Source organism: Chrysochloris asiatica, unplaced genomic scaffold (assembly GCF_000296735.1).
Source record: "Chrysochloris asiatica unplaced genomic scaffold, ChrAsi1.0 scaffold00105, whole genome shotgun sequence".
Lineage (NCBI taxonomy): Eukaryota > Metazoa > Chordata > Mammalia > Afrosoricida > Chrysochloridae > Chrysochloris > Chrysochloris asiatica.
In genome coordinates, this window is record NW_006408623.1 from 1,194,808 (window position 1) to 1,212,209 (window position 17,402).

General features: G+C 43.1%; 1 protein-coding gene across 1 annotated transcript in view; it reads right to left on the reverse strand.

Annotated features, from left to right (window-relative positions):
- The window catches only part of CPXM2 (carboxypeptidase X (M14 family), member 2), a 135,026-nt gene that overhangs the window by 64,683 nt on the left and 52,941 nt on the right, over positions 1-17,402 (reverse strand). The window contains exon 4 of the mRNA XM_006867463.1: positions 13,020-13,159. Coding sequence (XP_006867525.1) covers positions 13,020-13,159 — 140 coding nt within the window. The remainder of the gene's footprint in view (positions 1-13,019; positions 13,160-17,402) is intronic.

A 17,402-nucleotide genomic window follows, 5' to 3' on the forward strand; every position in this document is an offset into this window, starting at 1 on the left:
CCACACTGGGGCAGGTCTGTCATCTAAGAAGGAGAACACTCAAGAAAACAGAGTCACCATAGGGCCACGGTAAATTTCTTCTCCTGGTCAGGCTCAGGGCTGGTGGGTACTTCTGGCCTCTCAGAGGAGAAGAGTAAGAACAACAGAAACTTCTGCAGGAAGGAGATGGTGGGTCCAGTCCTGGAGAAAGAACTCCCCCAGGTCAGGACACCGGCCTACAAGAGCAACATCCCAGCACAAGTAATAAATCGGTGTTCAAATAAAGTCGCGGGAGGACACAGAGATGCTGGCGATGGGGAGGGGACACCTCTGAACACAGAAGGGGGAGTCTTGCAGGCAGAAGGAATGGCAAAGGCAAAGGCTCTGAGACAGGAGTATGCCTGGTATATCCACAGAACAAGACGGAGGCACATGTCCTGGGAAAACAAGGAGCAAAGGGCATGAGGTCAGCTGAGCAGCATGCAGGCCACCCAGGACTCATGGGTCATGGGGTGGGAGGGAGCCAGCTGCAAGCAAAAAAAGCAAGAGAAAAGGTGGGTGCACCCAGCAACCAGTGGTACAATTTCTTGTGGAGGCTTCATCCTCAGGACCAAGCTCCATTTCAGAGATTTCAAGGTCCAGAGCTCATTCTTAGTCACCGGCACGAGAAGAGCCAGTATGGGACCTAGCGCCACTCGAGAACTCAGTGCAGTTCAGTCTCTGCAGTCTCACAGCGACCCCATCAGATAGGATAGCACTACTGCAGACTGCTTCCAAGGCTGGGAGGCTTCCCGGAGCCAGACAGCCTCATCTTCCTCCTGCAGAGCGGTGGATGGGTTCAAACCATCAACCTTTCGGTTAGCAGTCCAGCACTTAGCCGTTGTACCACTAGGGCTTTAAATAAAGTAAGAACTTTATTTAGTTTCCAACAACTATCCTGACACAAAACAAAGAAATAATTGTATGTCTGAACTTCTAATTGAGCTTGGAGCTGCTGGCATAAAAATCCCCCCTGTTTGTGCCAACTCAGCAGTTCAAAGCTGACAATTTCCAAAGAGGTTAGAAAGGCATCTGGAAACTTCTTTCTCCCCAGCCTCCAACAGGTGCCAAACATTTCATTTGCCCCCAAAAGCAAGGAAACGTATCCTGGAAACACAAACACAATCTCTCCCGAGAAGATGAGGGCATGATTTAGGGAGTGCCAGCCTGCTGCCCTTGATTCCTTGACCCAAGCTCCTGGCTCCCCTCTGCTCCACGCCTTGGCTATCCAACCCACCCAGGAGGACCAAGCTCAGTTGTCAGAGGAACTGAAAACCAGAGAAAGAAAGAAGCAAGTGGACACGTCTCCTTGTCTTTGCAGGAACACCCTCCAGCCGCTTCCTTATTTGCTCTTCCAGACACCTTTGAATTAGCTGTTGGTGAAGAGTTTTGAAAGTACAATGGAATAAATCAGTGTTGGAGGAAGCACAGCCAGAATGGTCCTTAGAAGCCAGGATGGTGAGGCTTCATCTCCCTTACTTTGGACATGTTACCAGGAGAGGCCAGTCCCTGGTGAAGGACACCATGCTTGGTCAACTAGAAGGTCAAGGACAAGGAGGAAGACCCTCAATGAAATGGATTAACACAGGGGCTGCAGCCATGGGCACAAACATACCAATGATTGTGAGGACAGTGCAGGACTGGGCAGTGTTTTGCTTTGTTGTACATAGGGTCTCTGAGTTGGCGCTGATTTAACAGCATCTCTGGTAGCATAGTGGTTACGAATCAGGCTGTGATGCACAAGGTCAACAGTTCAAAACTACCAGCTGTTCCATGGGAGAAAGATGAGGCGTTCTGCTCCTATAAAGATGTACAGCCTCGGAAACCTGGTACAGGGTCGCTATGAGTCGGAACTGACGCCACGGCACACAGCCACAGCCACAACATCTGCCTGCATTTCTTCCTCTTACAGAACTCACTCTGTCTTCAGCTACCCCTTGCCTCCTCTCCTGAACCATAGTCTAGCTGGCCTCTGAGATTCCCCCAAGGGGATGGTGTTGGACAGCCAATCCTAAAGCATTAAAGCTCCTAGGTCCGTTCTTCATACTGACCTTCAGCACAGGTGCACCCTGAACCCAGTCATCACCTCCACTGCACCCATGGAACCTTGAAATAGCCCACTGTCCTCCCAGGCCACGAGTCTGTGCCATTATGCATTCCACTCCTTGAACCTGCTTTGCACTAGTGTCTGAGCCTTACATGTTGTGTTGTGTTCCAGCTCCTTTCCTCCCAGCCCTGGATCCCAACCCCACACCCTTTATTCCTAATGCAGTCTGTGTTTTACCAGCAGCCTCAATTCCTTGTCTCTTGACTTCCTCCTTCCACAAGTGACTTACCATGTCCCAACCTAGTGGCAAAACCCTGGCTACTGCCAAATGGGGCATTCATAATTGTTTAAGATCTTGAGTCCTCTCAGCAACTAGATGAAGATTTGTTGTATACTTGCATTTGCTGACCTCAAAGCTGCCACATTCGTTCTCTGCTGGGAACATCACCTCCTGCTTCACCAAGAATATAAAACCCACCTAAGAACTTGCTTCCCTTTTCCATTATCTCAGGGGGCCAGCAGGACCTGTGTGTCCACTCCACACCTCCTGCCCATCAGCTACACCCACTCACATTAAAATGTTTTCTCTCACCTGAGTCCACCCCTCCAGCTTATGAACATTTTTTCCCCCCCCAGGAAAAGGGATGGAATCTGCCTTTCCTTGACCTTATCTTACTTTTGACTTTGGTGTTTTGTCAACTCTTTCCCTTTACCTACAGAATTCTCAAAGGAAAAGCTCACACCCAGAAGTCCTGCTTAGATGTTCCACTGTCAAATATAACACACATTTCCTAAAGCTCAGGAAGAGTCATGTTTGTATACTCAAGTCCAAAGCTAGGCCCACAGCTGAGTTCAACCATGGTCCATAGACTCCCGTTGACCTGGAGATGAGAGAGAGAAGAGGAAGGGCTGTTTGGTCCAAAGTGTGGTGAGACCTGGGGACACCTAAGCCCATGGGCTAGAACTGAGACTGAAGCGTCCAGCTGATATGAAGGGAGGGAAGACGCACAAGAACACCCAAACTTGCAGATAGTACCCATTTGACCTAGCTTGATGGCTTGGTAATCAGAACTCAACTTGAGGAAGATAAAAAGGAAAATAATTTTTGATAAAGGAAATGAGGACAAATTGCTACAGTTTGATGAACTTGACCTATACTCGTGGAGGTAGTAGCTCAAAATACCCACAGAGAGGGAAGGAGTCTTCACATCAAGTATCAGTGCTATCCCCTCTCTATACAGGGTAGGTAGGGACAGGCAACTTAGACACTGGCTACCTAAAATGAGGGGGCAAAAAAGGCACAAAGTGACTGGCTTACAAGTTTTCAAGAGGGAGTTTAGTTTGTGTGGAGGAAGAAAGAGTCCTTCCTTTCTAGATGGGTCTGGTAAAAAGAGATGGGGAAAAGATTCTTATGATTCAATAGTGAGTAACTGTTATCATGATTAATTGCATCTGTCACAATTGTAAAGGTAGAAGTTTTGTAACAAAAATGGGGGAGTAATTAATCTTATTGTCCAGAAACAGAGGACCCTAGGGCCATCAAGGGAGAAGAGCACAAGTGGAATGTGGGACCTTATCCAGAGAAGCAGCGACACCAGAGATGGAGGCAGAGATGGGGACATGGAGAGAGGGAGCAGCTGAGGACACTGGGAAGAGAGAGACTGAGTGCTGGTGGCCAGGAGGCAGACTTGCAGAATGTGCCCTTTTGTGGTGTAAATTATTATATATGCTTGAGTGTTTTAAAGGGGAAAAAAAGAGAGCTAAAATGAATAGACAGAAATACCGTTAATTGATGGTACATGGTGGGGATTATAATCATTGTAATGAAACAAAGTATATGATTTGTTGAATGTAGAACTGATGATCTGCCCTGCAAACTTTCACTCAATTCACAATAAAGAACTTAAAAAAAAAAAAAGCTAGTCCCACAGTCAAAGCCCATTCCTCATCCTCCAATTAACCCAGCCCTGGTGTTGCTGTAGGGTATGCCCTGGGCTGCTAACCACAAGGTCGGCAGTTCAAATCCACCAACTCCTCTGCAGGAGAAAGATGAAAACTTTCTGCTGATGTAAAGAATAAAGAAATACAGCCTCAGAAGCCCTAGACAGGGTCGCTGTGAGTCAGAACCAACTCAGTAGCAATGAGTTTGAGATTTGACTTTGACAACTCAGCCAATTACAACCCTCACATCACAGAGTCACTGATCAAATTGCTGTCTCATTTAGGGACACATTTACAGACTCTCAAGAGATCATGAGAATCATTTTTGTTTATTAAACAATCAAAATTAAAAACATTAGGTTATTTTCAATCACTGGTATTTCTTTTGAGTCATTAGAAGCATCTATCCACCTCAAACAGAATAATTAACTTTTGATTCACCTCATTGGTTACAAACGTAGTATTCATATGCCTAATATGCGGTCTGACGTTAGGGAAATAAAAGATTGGTTTTTATTAGTATACTAAAGTTTCACTAAATTGCAATGCATCAAGGAAGGATCATTTACATTGGTGAAAAGTATAAATTATCCAACAGCATTAGAACGATTAAGTTTTACTACTTTCAAATAGCATGATTAACTTGAAAACTGATCAAACGTGGAATCTGAGGTTTTATCTTTAACTTAGTTATACACTAGACATGGGACCTTGGCTAAGCCTCGGGGTCTCTCTGTGTCATCTGCTCTATTTGCAACTCATGTCTGATAACAGCTCTCCTGTCTCCATTCCAAATCAGTGTGTGCTCTGCTGAATTCTTGTGGGTCTGCAAATACACGGGATTCTTCCACCTGCCAGAAAGCTCCCTACAGGCAGGGCTGGGTCTGGCTCCACTTGGATCCTTAGGGTTTGTTGTTGTTAGATGCTGTTGAAGCTGCTCAGACTCATAGCAACCCTATGAACAACACAACCAGACACTGCCCAGACCTGCAACATCCTCACAACTGTCACATTTGAGCCCATTGCTGCTGCCGCTGTGACAATCCATGACTAGGGTCAGGCACACTGTAGTCCTTAAACTGATATCTTTGCTCTTGAACACTTGAAAGAGTTCTTGAGCTGCAGATTTGCATAATGGCAAATGTGGGTTGATTTCTTGAGTGCTGCTTCCATGAGTGTTGATTATAAATCCACGCAAAAGTGAAGTCCTTGACAATTCAAATCTTTTTTCCATTTATCATGATCTTATTTACTGGTCCAGTTGTAGATTTTTTGGTGTTGTTTTTTTTTAATTTACATTGAGGTACAAACCAGATTAAACGCTCATCACCGATAAGGGGAAGTGAGGGAAAAACAGCAATGAAGCTGCGAGCTAAGCCCTACAATGTTCAATAGACTCCTGTGAACCCGGGTGGAGACCTGGTTGGCCAGCAGTGTGGCAAGACCTGGGGACTCTTGGGTCCAAAGTCAGTGACATAGCCACAGAGGACTAGAGTGGAGAGTGAAGCATCCAGCTGATAAAAAGAGAGGGTATATGCATAAGAACACCCACACTTGCAGATGATACCCACTTATCCTGGCTTCAGTGACTGGATGATCAGAGCTCAATCAGAAGAAGAAAGAAGAGGAAAAAAAGAGTAATCTGATATAATTTGATGAACTTGACCTACACCTATGGATGCAGTAGCTCAAAAGAGGGAACAAATCCTCACAGCAAGGATCATTCCCATCCCCTCCACACACAGAGTAGACAGATATGGGCAACTTGGACACTGGATACCCAAAATGGGGTGGGCCTACAAAGGCAAGAAGTGACTGGCTTACAAGCTTTCAAGAAGGAACCTAGATTCATAGGGCATGAAGGAAGGCAGAATCTCCACTGAGTAGCATCCAATCTGTCTAGGCGGGGCTGATGAAAAGAAATGCGGATGAGTCTCTTGTGATACAATAGTGAATAATTGTTATCAGAACTGCTTGTTAGGGTTGGAAATGTAAAGGTAGACATTTTGTAGTAAAAGGAGGAGAGTGATTAATTTTGCAGTCTAGGAGTAGAGGTCCCTGGGACCATCAAGGGAGAAGAGCAGACAGCGGGACCCTACCCAGAGAAGCAGTGATGACTGAGATGGAGGCAGAGACGATGAAGTGGAGAGATGGAGCAGTTGGGGACATTAGACCCAGAGAGGGCGAGGGCCTGTGTGCTGACGATTGGGGGGCAGGCTTGTAGTGTATACCCTTTGGTTGGTTGATGATGCATGGAGAGGATTGTAACCATGACAATGAAACGATATACGATAGGATGAATGTAAAACTAATGTTCTCCCGTGTAAATTATCACATAATTCACAATAAAACATTAAAAAAAAAAACAAAAAAAACAGACTAAAGGCTGTAGTTTTAGATCTTCACCAATAAATATTTAAGTCCTCGTCACTCCCAGCAAGCAAGGTTGTATCATCTGCATATCACAGGTTCTTAATGAGTCTTCCTCCAATCCTGATGCCACATTCTTCTTCATATAAATCAGCTTCTCAGATTATTTGCTATGAAAAAGTATGGTGAAAGGATAGAACCTTGGCACAATACCTTTCCTGATTTTAAACCATTCGGCATCCCCTTGTTCTGTTTGAACAACTGCCTTTTGGTCTATGTACAGTTTCCTCATAAACACATTGAAGTGTTTTGGAATACCCATTCTTCACAATGTTATCCATTGCTTGTCATGATCCACACAGTCAAAAGCCTGTGCATAGTCAGTATGCACTGGACTGCAATGTTGGTTTGAACCTCAAGGCCTCCATTTTCTAACTCATCAGGTGCTCCTTGGAAACCCTATACATGTTCACTATGGGTCAGAACAGACTCAACAGCACTTAACAACAACAACAACAACAACAGTGAACATCTTTTGATATTCTCTGCTTTCAGCAACATCCATCTGATGATATCCCTACTTCCACATCCTCTTCTGAATCTGACTTGAATTTCTGACAGCTTCCTGTCAATGTACTGTTTTGAATTGTCTTCAGCAACATTTTACTGACATTAACGATACCCTTCAATGATGCCTGCATTTCATTGTGTCTCCTCTCTCTGGAATGGGCACAAATATGGATCTCTTCCTATCAGTTGCTCAAATGTCTTGACACAGATGACTGAGTGCCTCCAGGGCTGCATCAGTTTGTTGAAAGTTTTCAATTTGCATTCCATCAGTTCCTGGAGCTTTGTTTTTCACAAATGTCTTCAGTGCACCTTGGACTTTTTCCTTCAGTACCATCAGTTCTTGATCATACGCTACCTCTTGAAATTGTTGAACATTGACCATTTCTTTTTGGTACAGTGACTCTGTATTCCTTTCATCTTTTGATGCTTTTTGCATCATTCAATATTTTCCTCATGTTGTTAAGTTACTAAGTGTCATTGAGTCGATTCCAACTCCTAACGACCCTGATAGAGTTTTCGAGGAGAGGCTGGAGGGTTTGAACCACCAACCTTGCAATTCAAATCAATGTTGTGGGCCAGTGCTTAATCTAAAGTGCCACACCAGGACTCCATTTTTCCCATTGTTGTTGTTGTTGTTAAACTCCATCGAGTCGGTTCCAATTCATAGTGAAGTGACCCTGTATGAGGTTTCCAAGAAGCAGCTGGTGGGTTTGAACTGCTGACCTTTGAAAGTTGAAGCTTGAATTTTTTCATCAGTTCTTTTAGCGTGAGAAATGCTGAGTGTATTCTTCCATTTTGCTTTTCTAACTCCAGGTTTTTGTATATTTCATTATAATACTTGACTTTGTCTTCTTGAACTACACTTTCTAATTTACTGTTCAGCTCTTTTACTTCCTCATTTCTTCTCTTCTCTTTAGCTTCTCTATAGTTCAGAGTCTCTTCTGACACCCATTTTGGTCTTTTCTTTCTTTCTTGTCTATTTAATGACCTTTTGCTTCTTCCTGAATGATGTTCTCAATGCCATCCTACAACTCTCCTGGTCTTAGGGCATTAGTGTCTAATGTATCAAATCTTTTCTTGCTATGGACTTAAATGTTTTAATTCATTAGGATGTATTTAAGGTCATATTTTGGCTCTCATAAACTTGTTTTAATTTTCTCCAACCTCAGTCTGAACGTACATATGAACAATTGATGGTCTGTTCCACAGTTTTCCCCTTATCTTGGTTTGGCTGATAATATTGACCTTTTCTACCATCTCTTGCCACAGATGTAGTCAGTTTGATTCCTGTGTATTCCACCTGGTGAGGTCCATGTGTATGTTGCCTTTTATGTTGCTTAAAAAGGTATTTGTAATGAGTAAGTCATTGGTCTTACAAAGACAATTCTATTATGTAATCTCCAGCATCATTACTATCACCAAGACCATATTTTCCAACTATTGGTCCTTCCTCTTTGTTTCCAACCTTTGCATTCCAATCACCAGTTATTATCCATGCATCTTGATTTCATGTTTTATCAACTTCAGTCTGAAGAAGTTGGTAGAATTCTTCAATTTCATCCTCATTGGCTTTAGTGGTTGGTGTGTAAATTTGAATAATACTTGATCTTAATTGGTGTTTCTTGAGGCATATGAATATTATCCTACCACAGACAACATTGTATTTCAAGACAGATCTTGAAAGGTCCTTTTTGAACGTGACACCATTCATCTTGAATTTGTCATTCTCAGTACAGTTAACCGTACGATTGCCAGGTTTAAAATGGCCAATCCCAGTGGATTTCAGCTCACTAATGCCTAGGATATCAATCTTTCTACATTTCATTTCATTTTTGACAACTTCCAATTTTCCTAGATTCATACTTCATGCATTCTATTTTTTTTTATTATTATTATTAATGGACTTTGCAACTATTTCACCTCATTTTGAGTTATGCTCCTTCAGCAAATGAAGATCTCGAAAGCTTTACTCCATTCACATCATTAAGATCAACTCTCCTTTGAGGAGGCAGCTCTTCCCCAGTCTTATCTGGGGTGTTTTCTGACTAGAAGGGCTCATCTTCCAGCAACTATGTCTGACAATGGTCCACTGTTACTGATAAGGTTTTCAGTGACTAGACATTCAGAGGTAATCCACCTCTCTCTTCCTACTCTGTCTTAGTCTAAGACTTAGACTGAAACCTGTCCACCATGGGTGATGCTGCTAACATTTAAAATACCAGTGCCACAGCTGCCAGCATCACAGCAACACGCAAACCACCACAATACGACACACTGACAATATGGACTACTCAGTGTTGGATGAATAAAGTGATGGACACACACAGGGCAAGTGAGGCCCTAAAGTGACCAGTGGTCAGCAAGGGTAAAGGGGAGGTGTGGAGGCATGGAGGATGAAGCAAGGGGCATTCCAGGGCAGTGAAATGTTCTGTGTGATACTGTCATGGTGGACACAAGACATTATGCATCTGTCAAAGCCCACAGAAATGTACAACGAAGACTGAGCCCTAGCATATACTATGGACCTAAGTTATTATAACGTATCTTTCTTGATTCTATTGTAACAAATGAGTCAAGTGCAAGATGCTACTTAAAGGCGAGACTGGGTGCAGGAGGGAGAGGGCCATATGTGAACTCTGTGTACTTCCTGGGTAATTTTTCCTATAAATCACAAATTCCTCAAAAAGAATAACTGTATCAAAGAAAAGCAGCAAGCTAGGAATAAATAAGAGGATGGGTGTTTGTTTAAAAATACCAACAAAACCAAAACCCATAACCAGAGAATCAACTGTGACGCATCGTGACCCTATGTAGGGTTCTGGAGACTTTCAATCTTTACAGGAGCAGCCAGCCTCATCTCTCTTCCAAGGTACTATCGATGGTGAGTTGGAACTGCCAACTTTGTGATTAGCAGTCAGTGCTTGCTCTATAGTACCACTAGGGCCCCTTACCAACTATAAAGTGCTATAAATGAAATTCATTTTTTGCATTTGTAAATATATATTTTAAATATGCTTTATACCAAAATGCTACTATATTCCAATAATTAAAATAAAAACTAAACAAATAAAGTGCAAACCCCACTGTTCGTGAGTCAGTTCTGACTCAGAGCAACCCTATATAGAGTTCTTGAGACTGCAAGCCTGTACGGTGAGCAGACAGCCACGTCTTTCTCCTGAGGAGGGGTCGGTAGCTCGAACCACCAACCTTGCAGTTAGTAGCCCAATGGCTAACCCACAGCTCTACCAGAGATCCTTCAACAACCAGATAAAAGGCATTTATAACCAGCACTGCCCATTCATAGCTGTGTTGCTATGATACTGGTAGGTATGCCACCAAAATGTCATATCCCAGCAGAGTCACCCATGGTGGGCAGGCTTCAGGGGTAATTCCAGACTGGAGGAGACTAAAGAGAAAGACCTGGCAATGTGCTTCCAACATTAGGGAATGAAAACCTAGAGCTCACAAGAGGATTTGATGCGCTCCCTCCATTAGAAGGCACTACATGATAGCTGAGACAAGGGACTCAAACCTACTGATAATTATTTGTGAGGCATCTGACAAACTTCTCATTCTATTAAACATAAGATCTCCTTGAATTGATGCCAATTCCATGGCAACAAGAAAAACAACATCTTTTGTTAACATGTTTTCTGGTCATCCTAGAATAGATCCCAATGCCTCTAGCATTTTTTTTTTATGCCTCCAGGGAAAAGAGCTCAGATACCAAAATGCATCCTTATCCCATTTCCTCTTGAGATCCTTAGTGAAGACGGTACCATTCCAAGAGAGAAACCAACTCAAAGCTCATCAGATTTCTTATCATGATCCCTGGAGAATCGGTTGTCTTGAAAATTTTAGACTTACAAATACTGTCTCTTAGAAGCAATCAGTCTTTGTTGCTCATGTCCTAGGCTAAGCGTAAGAAAGGTATCATTCAATGCAATTTTTGGTTCATCCACAACTGTCTTGTGTTTCTAGTTGATGTGGAACATGAACCCATTCCTACCTCTGCGCTTACTTCCTAATCCAATCATCACTGGATTCTGACTTCTGAGTCTCTACTGAAAGCGGCCAGACAGAAAGTTAATATCTAAGCATCAAGACAAAAATCCCTGCTCAAGTCACAACTAATAATCTCAAAGCAGCCATTCGTTTCCATTTTTCATTTTCCTTGAGCAATCCAATTTTCCTTCCAAAATGCTTGCCTTCATGTATCTAAGCAGTGAAAACAATTGTCATGGTAATTAGTCATGGGAAGACATGGCCCAGAGCAGAAATCAACCTGTGTGAACACATACATAAATGTTACTGAAAAGCACAGGGAAATAATGTGATCCACAAGATAGTACAAACACACAACCACAATGCTGTCAAAATGCATGGATTATTCTAGCACTAGAAATTGAGTTGAAGAAGAAAATTCAAATGAAGGGAGGAAAAAATATGAAGATGCTGTTTTGCAATATTATATGTGGTAGTAGGAGATTGGAATGGTAATAGAGGGGTGACTGAGTAAATTCTAACCTATTAAAAGTGATCGTTATGAAGTCTGAATTACAGCATAGGAATGTTAAAGATATTTTTAAGTTAAAAATAACACACAGTTGCATATGTAATGTGATTCCAAATGCAAAAAAAAAAAAAAAAGTTATTTGCATAAGGGCAGTGGAATTACTCATCATGTTTTAAAAGGTTCTCAGATGTTATGATATTATCATTACAATAAATAAAATTGAGAGGAAAATAAACGATGAGTCACGGACTGACAGTTGTCGCTATAGAATCAACCTCATTAACACTGGCAGTGTCAGGTAGCTGAATGCAAGCCCAGAGGCTAACTTTCACTTCCTTTATCCCCGTTTACATATTAATTCTGAACCTTTCCAAAAATTAAATTCATCTAATCAGCAAATTACTCAGATTCTCACATGACTACCAATAGGCAATTAATAAAGACCATAAGATGCCAAGAACGGGAATTCAAAAGAGAATGTGTCCCAAAGTTTGTAAAAATATGAAACAAAAAGATAGGGAATATTTCCATGAACGTTCTGAAGCCCGCTTGTAGGTGTGGGGGTGGAGCAGGCACAGGGGTCTTAGTTAATTGGCACAGAAATCGACAGTTACCTAGTGGTGAAGGGTTAGGCAACTTGTGTTCTTACCTTGTCAATGTAGAAGGGTAAGAGGAACTTTCTAACCTCTAGTTTATATGTGGAAAGTGCCCTAGATCCTGCTGACCCTGGTGGTGACCTACCTAGACCCCAATCTCTGCATGCCTGTTGCCCACCTGGCTGGAGTCACATGAAGAATTTCATAGAGCAACAGACAGTTCACTTCTCTGGGACTAACACCAGGTCCTGTTTGTAACTGGCCCATGGCTGACCCGATGCTCTGTTTTGAGAAGTGCACTTTTGTGTCATGTCATTCTCAGACCACAGACTGAGCCATCCTTCACTCTGGTTCCTGTTCTCTTTGTTGTTTGTGTGATTGTTAAGTACCGCCAAGTCAATTCCGACTCATAACAACTCTGTATAGGGTTCCCAACGAGCTGCTGGTGGGTTTGAAGATCAGCCAGTGCTGATCTTACAAATAAGTCCCTGATCTGGGGGACCTGACTAGGTTCAGTCCTTCTTCAGTGTCTGGAAGGTCTGTATTCTCTGCCCCAGGACTGTGACTGGGACCCTGTTACTTGCCAAAAACTCTTGCTGGTTGCTATCTGCTTGTCTAGACTGCTTCCCCAGGCCACGTCAGGACACCAGTCAGAACCACTATCTCGCCAAGAAATACGGATCCAAGATGGCAGCTGCCTTAGATTCGTATTTTGCACCATCTTGACTGCACCTCTGTCTACTCCATTTTACCTGCCTGGTGGATCCCTCTTTCTGTTCTGCACAATGGGAGGGTGTTCATCTAAGCCCAGTGGGATTTGTCTCTACAGGTCTACAGCAAACCCAGTCTCCTGTCCACATTCCCTTCTATTGCCTCTTCCCAGATACCACTCTGTCCAAACCCTCTGAACACTAGACGCAAGGCATGTGGTCTACAAAAGCGCATGGTCAACAACACTTACAACCAGAGCGAGTTCCTTCCTTGTGTGATGACCCCAGTGAATTTGGTCAGCCTCCTGGCGTCCACTTCAAGCCACTGATGTAGGTCGTTCCTTCCCGCACACCATGCCCCATCATAAAAGTCATTTTCATTAATGCCTGCCTGGAGAGAAGAGAATTGAAGACCATTAAGGCAAATCTTTTCAGGAGATTGAAAGGAGGAAGATAGAGAAGGTTAGGAGAAGGAGGAAGACAATTAAAAAAACAACATGGTGTCTCCCAACTCCTTATTCTATATCATAAAAGGAGTTACTTAGTATTAACAGATGGGAAATATTTCAATATGATGTGTCCTCTTCTTGCCCAGTGTGAAAGATGAAATTTAATAAGTTCTCCTATTACTCATTCATCCAGCAGATATATATTAAGTGTCTCCTACGTACCAGCCCACACATGCCAGGTGCTGAGATATGAGGTGAATTGTTCTCACCCAGAACCTCAGCATCCAGGCAAGAAGACAGAAAATAGATGAATTAGAACACAATCAAGCACGTGCTATTTCGGGGACATGAGCAAACTGTAACAGGAGCATTTAAGGATACCAGAAGTAACTTGGTCTCACTTTGGGGAGACCACGGTTGGCAAGCCATAAGGCAGAGATCAGGTTTGAGTTGGGTGTTGAAAAATAAGTTTATTTGTTATTATTGTTAGGTGCTGTTGAGTCAGTTCTGACTCATAGTGACCCTATATAGGGCGTCTAAGGAACAGCTGTTGGATTTGAACCACTGACCTTGTGGTTAGCAATCCAGTGCTTATCCTACAGTGCCATACCAGGATTCCCAACCCTGTATCAGTTTATTTGTTGTTGTTGTTGTTAAGTTCCGCAGAGTCGGTTCCAACCCATAGTGACCCTGTATGGAGCTTCCTAGGAGTGGCTGTGGTTCAAACTGACCTTTCAGGTAAGCACATTAATCCACAGTGCCACGCCGGTTTATTTAGTGAATATTTATTCATTAGGTTTTGAGTCATTTGCTGTGTTGGGAATCAGCTACTTATTGTTATTACCCAAAGATTCTTACAATCTGATTTTTTTTTTTTTAATGTAAACTTAGGTGATGTTCTAGAACCTTATCTCCATTTGAAGAGAGAATTCCTTGACCTCAGAATAAAATATGAAGGCAAGTGATGCTTCCTGGTTCACTAAGACAATATCTGTATGACCCGACTTTCCAGTGCCTGTTTGACAAAGACATCATCAATGAGAAAAAGTCTGAATGATATCTCAAAATGAAAATGATAGGCCCACTGACCTTCCCTACCTCTGAGCACTTTCAGCTTAAATTCTGGAGACAGTCTTCCTTTTACTAAGCAGTGGGGACATGACATTCAGAGTCCAGTTATAACAGGTGGACAACTGAACCAAGGGTTCAATTTGTTGTTGTTGTTAGGTGCCATTGAGCCTGTTCTGATTCACAACAACCATCTGCACAACAGACCAAAACACTTCCAGTCCTTCCCCATCCTCACAATTGTTGTGTGAGCACACTGTTGCAGCCATTGTGTCAATTCATCTCATTAGGGGTCTTCCTCTTTACACCAGCCCTCCACTTTACCAAACCCGATGTCCTTCCCCAGGGATTGGTCCTTCCTGATCACATGTCCAAAGCACATCAGAGTCTCGCCATCCTGGCTTCTAAGGAGCATTCTGAGTATACTTCTGCCAAGACAGACCTCTTTGTTCTCCTGGTAGTCCAGGGTACTATCAATATTCTTCACCAACACCATAATCCAAATGCATCAGTTCTCCTCTGGTCTTCCTTATTCACTGTCCTGCTATCACATGAATAGGGTTTCCTAGTGGAACAGAGCCAGCTACCATCACCCTTGTATATGACCAAATGTTGACAGCATGCTGAAACAATCCCGAAGGACCTTCGAGAGCAAATGTGAGTATCTAATGTAACACGGTCTTGAAGAACACTACCACCTCACCTGATGGTGGATGACAAAGCTCTCTATAGTTCAGACTCTCTGAACCCCAATGGCATATCTGGCACCTGTGATAAGAACCTCAAGGTACTGCTACAAGGTACTTCTAGAATCATAAAAGATTGAATGTTGTGAGTGTGTATCACTGGCCCTTGATCACACTCCAGTGTGACTTCTTTATAGCCTAATTCTTTAAAAAAAAGTCATGATGTGGCACTGTAGGTTAATGTACTGGATTACAAGGTTGGTTTGGATCACAAGGCTGGCACTTCAAGCTCATCAACCACTCTTTGGAGTGGACCCTACACAGGGTCGCTATGGGTCAGAACCAATTCAGTGGTACTTAACAACAACAATTCTTTCAAAATGATGGTGACATCTCATTTCCCAACTCTGCCAGACAATAAGGCAATCGCTAAAAACAATTTGAAAGCTGTTTATTTATTTTTTACATGATCACTCCCTTTCTTCATTTGAAGGCAGTTGTCTTCCTAATGACAGAGACTTGCAATAGATTAATGACCTTTGAGACCCTTCTTTTCAAGAAACCATAATGCTGACATTTGCTGCATTTCCTCTATTTCTTGTAAATAATACATGAGACTTGTGTTTTGAACAGTTGCATCGACTTAGTTAAATTAACCTGCACTGAGCATCTATTGCACTCCTGTTACTGAGCTGTTGTTGTTGTTGTTAAGTTCCGACTCATAGCGACCTGTATAGGGTTTCTGAGAGCACCTGGTGGGCTTTGAACTGCCAACCTTGTGGTTAACCATCCGGTGCGTATTCTCCAGTGCCACATCAGGGCTCCGTTTTCTTGGTTATACACAAAAACCAAGTTACTGAGCAATATGGTAACTCTATGTTTAACTTTTTTAGGAATCAACAAAATGTCTTTTTGTCTTTGCCTAGGATTCAACAGGTAGCTGGGGCAGAATGAGGAATGCTGACATCCTGGCTCTTCCGGGAGAGGGAGCCCCATGTTGTTGGTTGTACCAGACTGGACAGTCGTTTTCATCTGGCCGAGTTGGGAAGGAGAAAGATGTGGTCTTGATTCAAGACGAGCCTCACTGACCTCACCAGGTTTGAGTAGATTTTCTTGAATCGATGCTGCATTTGCCCCATGCCCTTAGGAGCATTCCAGAGACTTTAAATGCAGATTCTGTCCTTTACACCAGTTCTGTGATGGTCCCCACACTGTCGGACCGTGTCGTGACATTTCATGATGAAGCTCTCCCAGTGTACTGGTGAAGAAAGTGGACGCTGACGTCACCCTGCGTGGAAGCGAACCCTGCTCTACCATCACGTGCTGCGTAAACACAGGCAATTCACCCCCACGCTCTGGGCCTCGTTTTCCCCTTGCACTCAGTGAAGCAATGATCATTTCTCCCTCAGCGTGTTGATTATGCTTACAACAGGGCCTGGCACACAAAATGAGGTTTACAAAATGAACATTCAATAAATATTAGTTGTCGCTACTTTAAACAAATATTTCCTTAGCACTGGCAAATTGTAGAAATCTGGGTGTTTTATAAGTTATTTCATTTTACATAATTCTAGGGTATTGCAAAGAGCTCTCGGCTGCAAACTGAAAGGTCGGTGGTTCGAATCCACCCACCAGCACCACAGGAGAAAAATCTAGCAATCCACTTCTGTTAAGACCGTAGGGTACCATTCTATTGTGTCTTGTGGGCTCACTACGGCTTCCAACAACGGAGTATTACAAATAGTATTCCAGTCCAATGTTCTCACAAGTTCTACAGCTTCAAAGAGTCAGAACAGAGTTACAAAACCAAAAGACAGAAAGACTCAGCATCTAGTGATCTCAGCCTGGTCAGTGTAGCACCCCCCCAGGGAATGTGATCATTTCTCGTGAAGTTGGGAGTTACTTGGGCTGTCCCAATGAGAAAGGGGGAGGTGATATATTGGGGACTAACAGGTAGATGGCAGGGATGCTGCTAAACATCTTACAATGCACTTACAATCTTGGCAGCCTCTGCCAAGAATGGCACACCCATATGTCAACAGGATTTAGACTGAGAAGCCCTCATTGAAAACTCAGAGGACAAGGACCTGGCTGCCACATCATCCAAGATCCTGGAGGCGTGAAGAAGCTGTTCTCTTGCTACTCAACCCGAGTCCACTGCCTGGAATTTGGATTTGATTTTAAGGCTCTTGGTTTTGTCAGCCTGCGTATTTGCTTCTGCTGACAGTCTCTAGTTCTTCCTGACCACGCCAACCCATCAATTAAACGTGGTGGGGTGTCAGGGAAAATGACAGTGCTTCCGAAGTGGACTTGTTGAGAAATGACAGCCACTTCTGCAAAACTGGTTATGAATTTTAAAAACAAGAGCCTGGAGAATCCAGCAAAAGACAAAAGCACCAGGCCTAGACTGTCACCAGTGCAACCCATGATG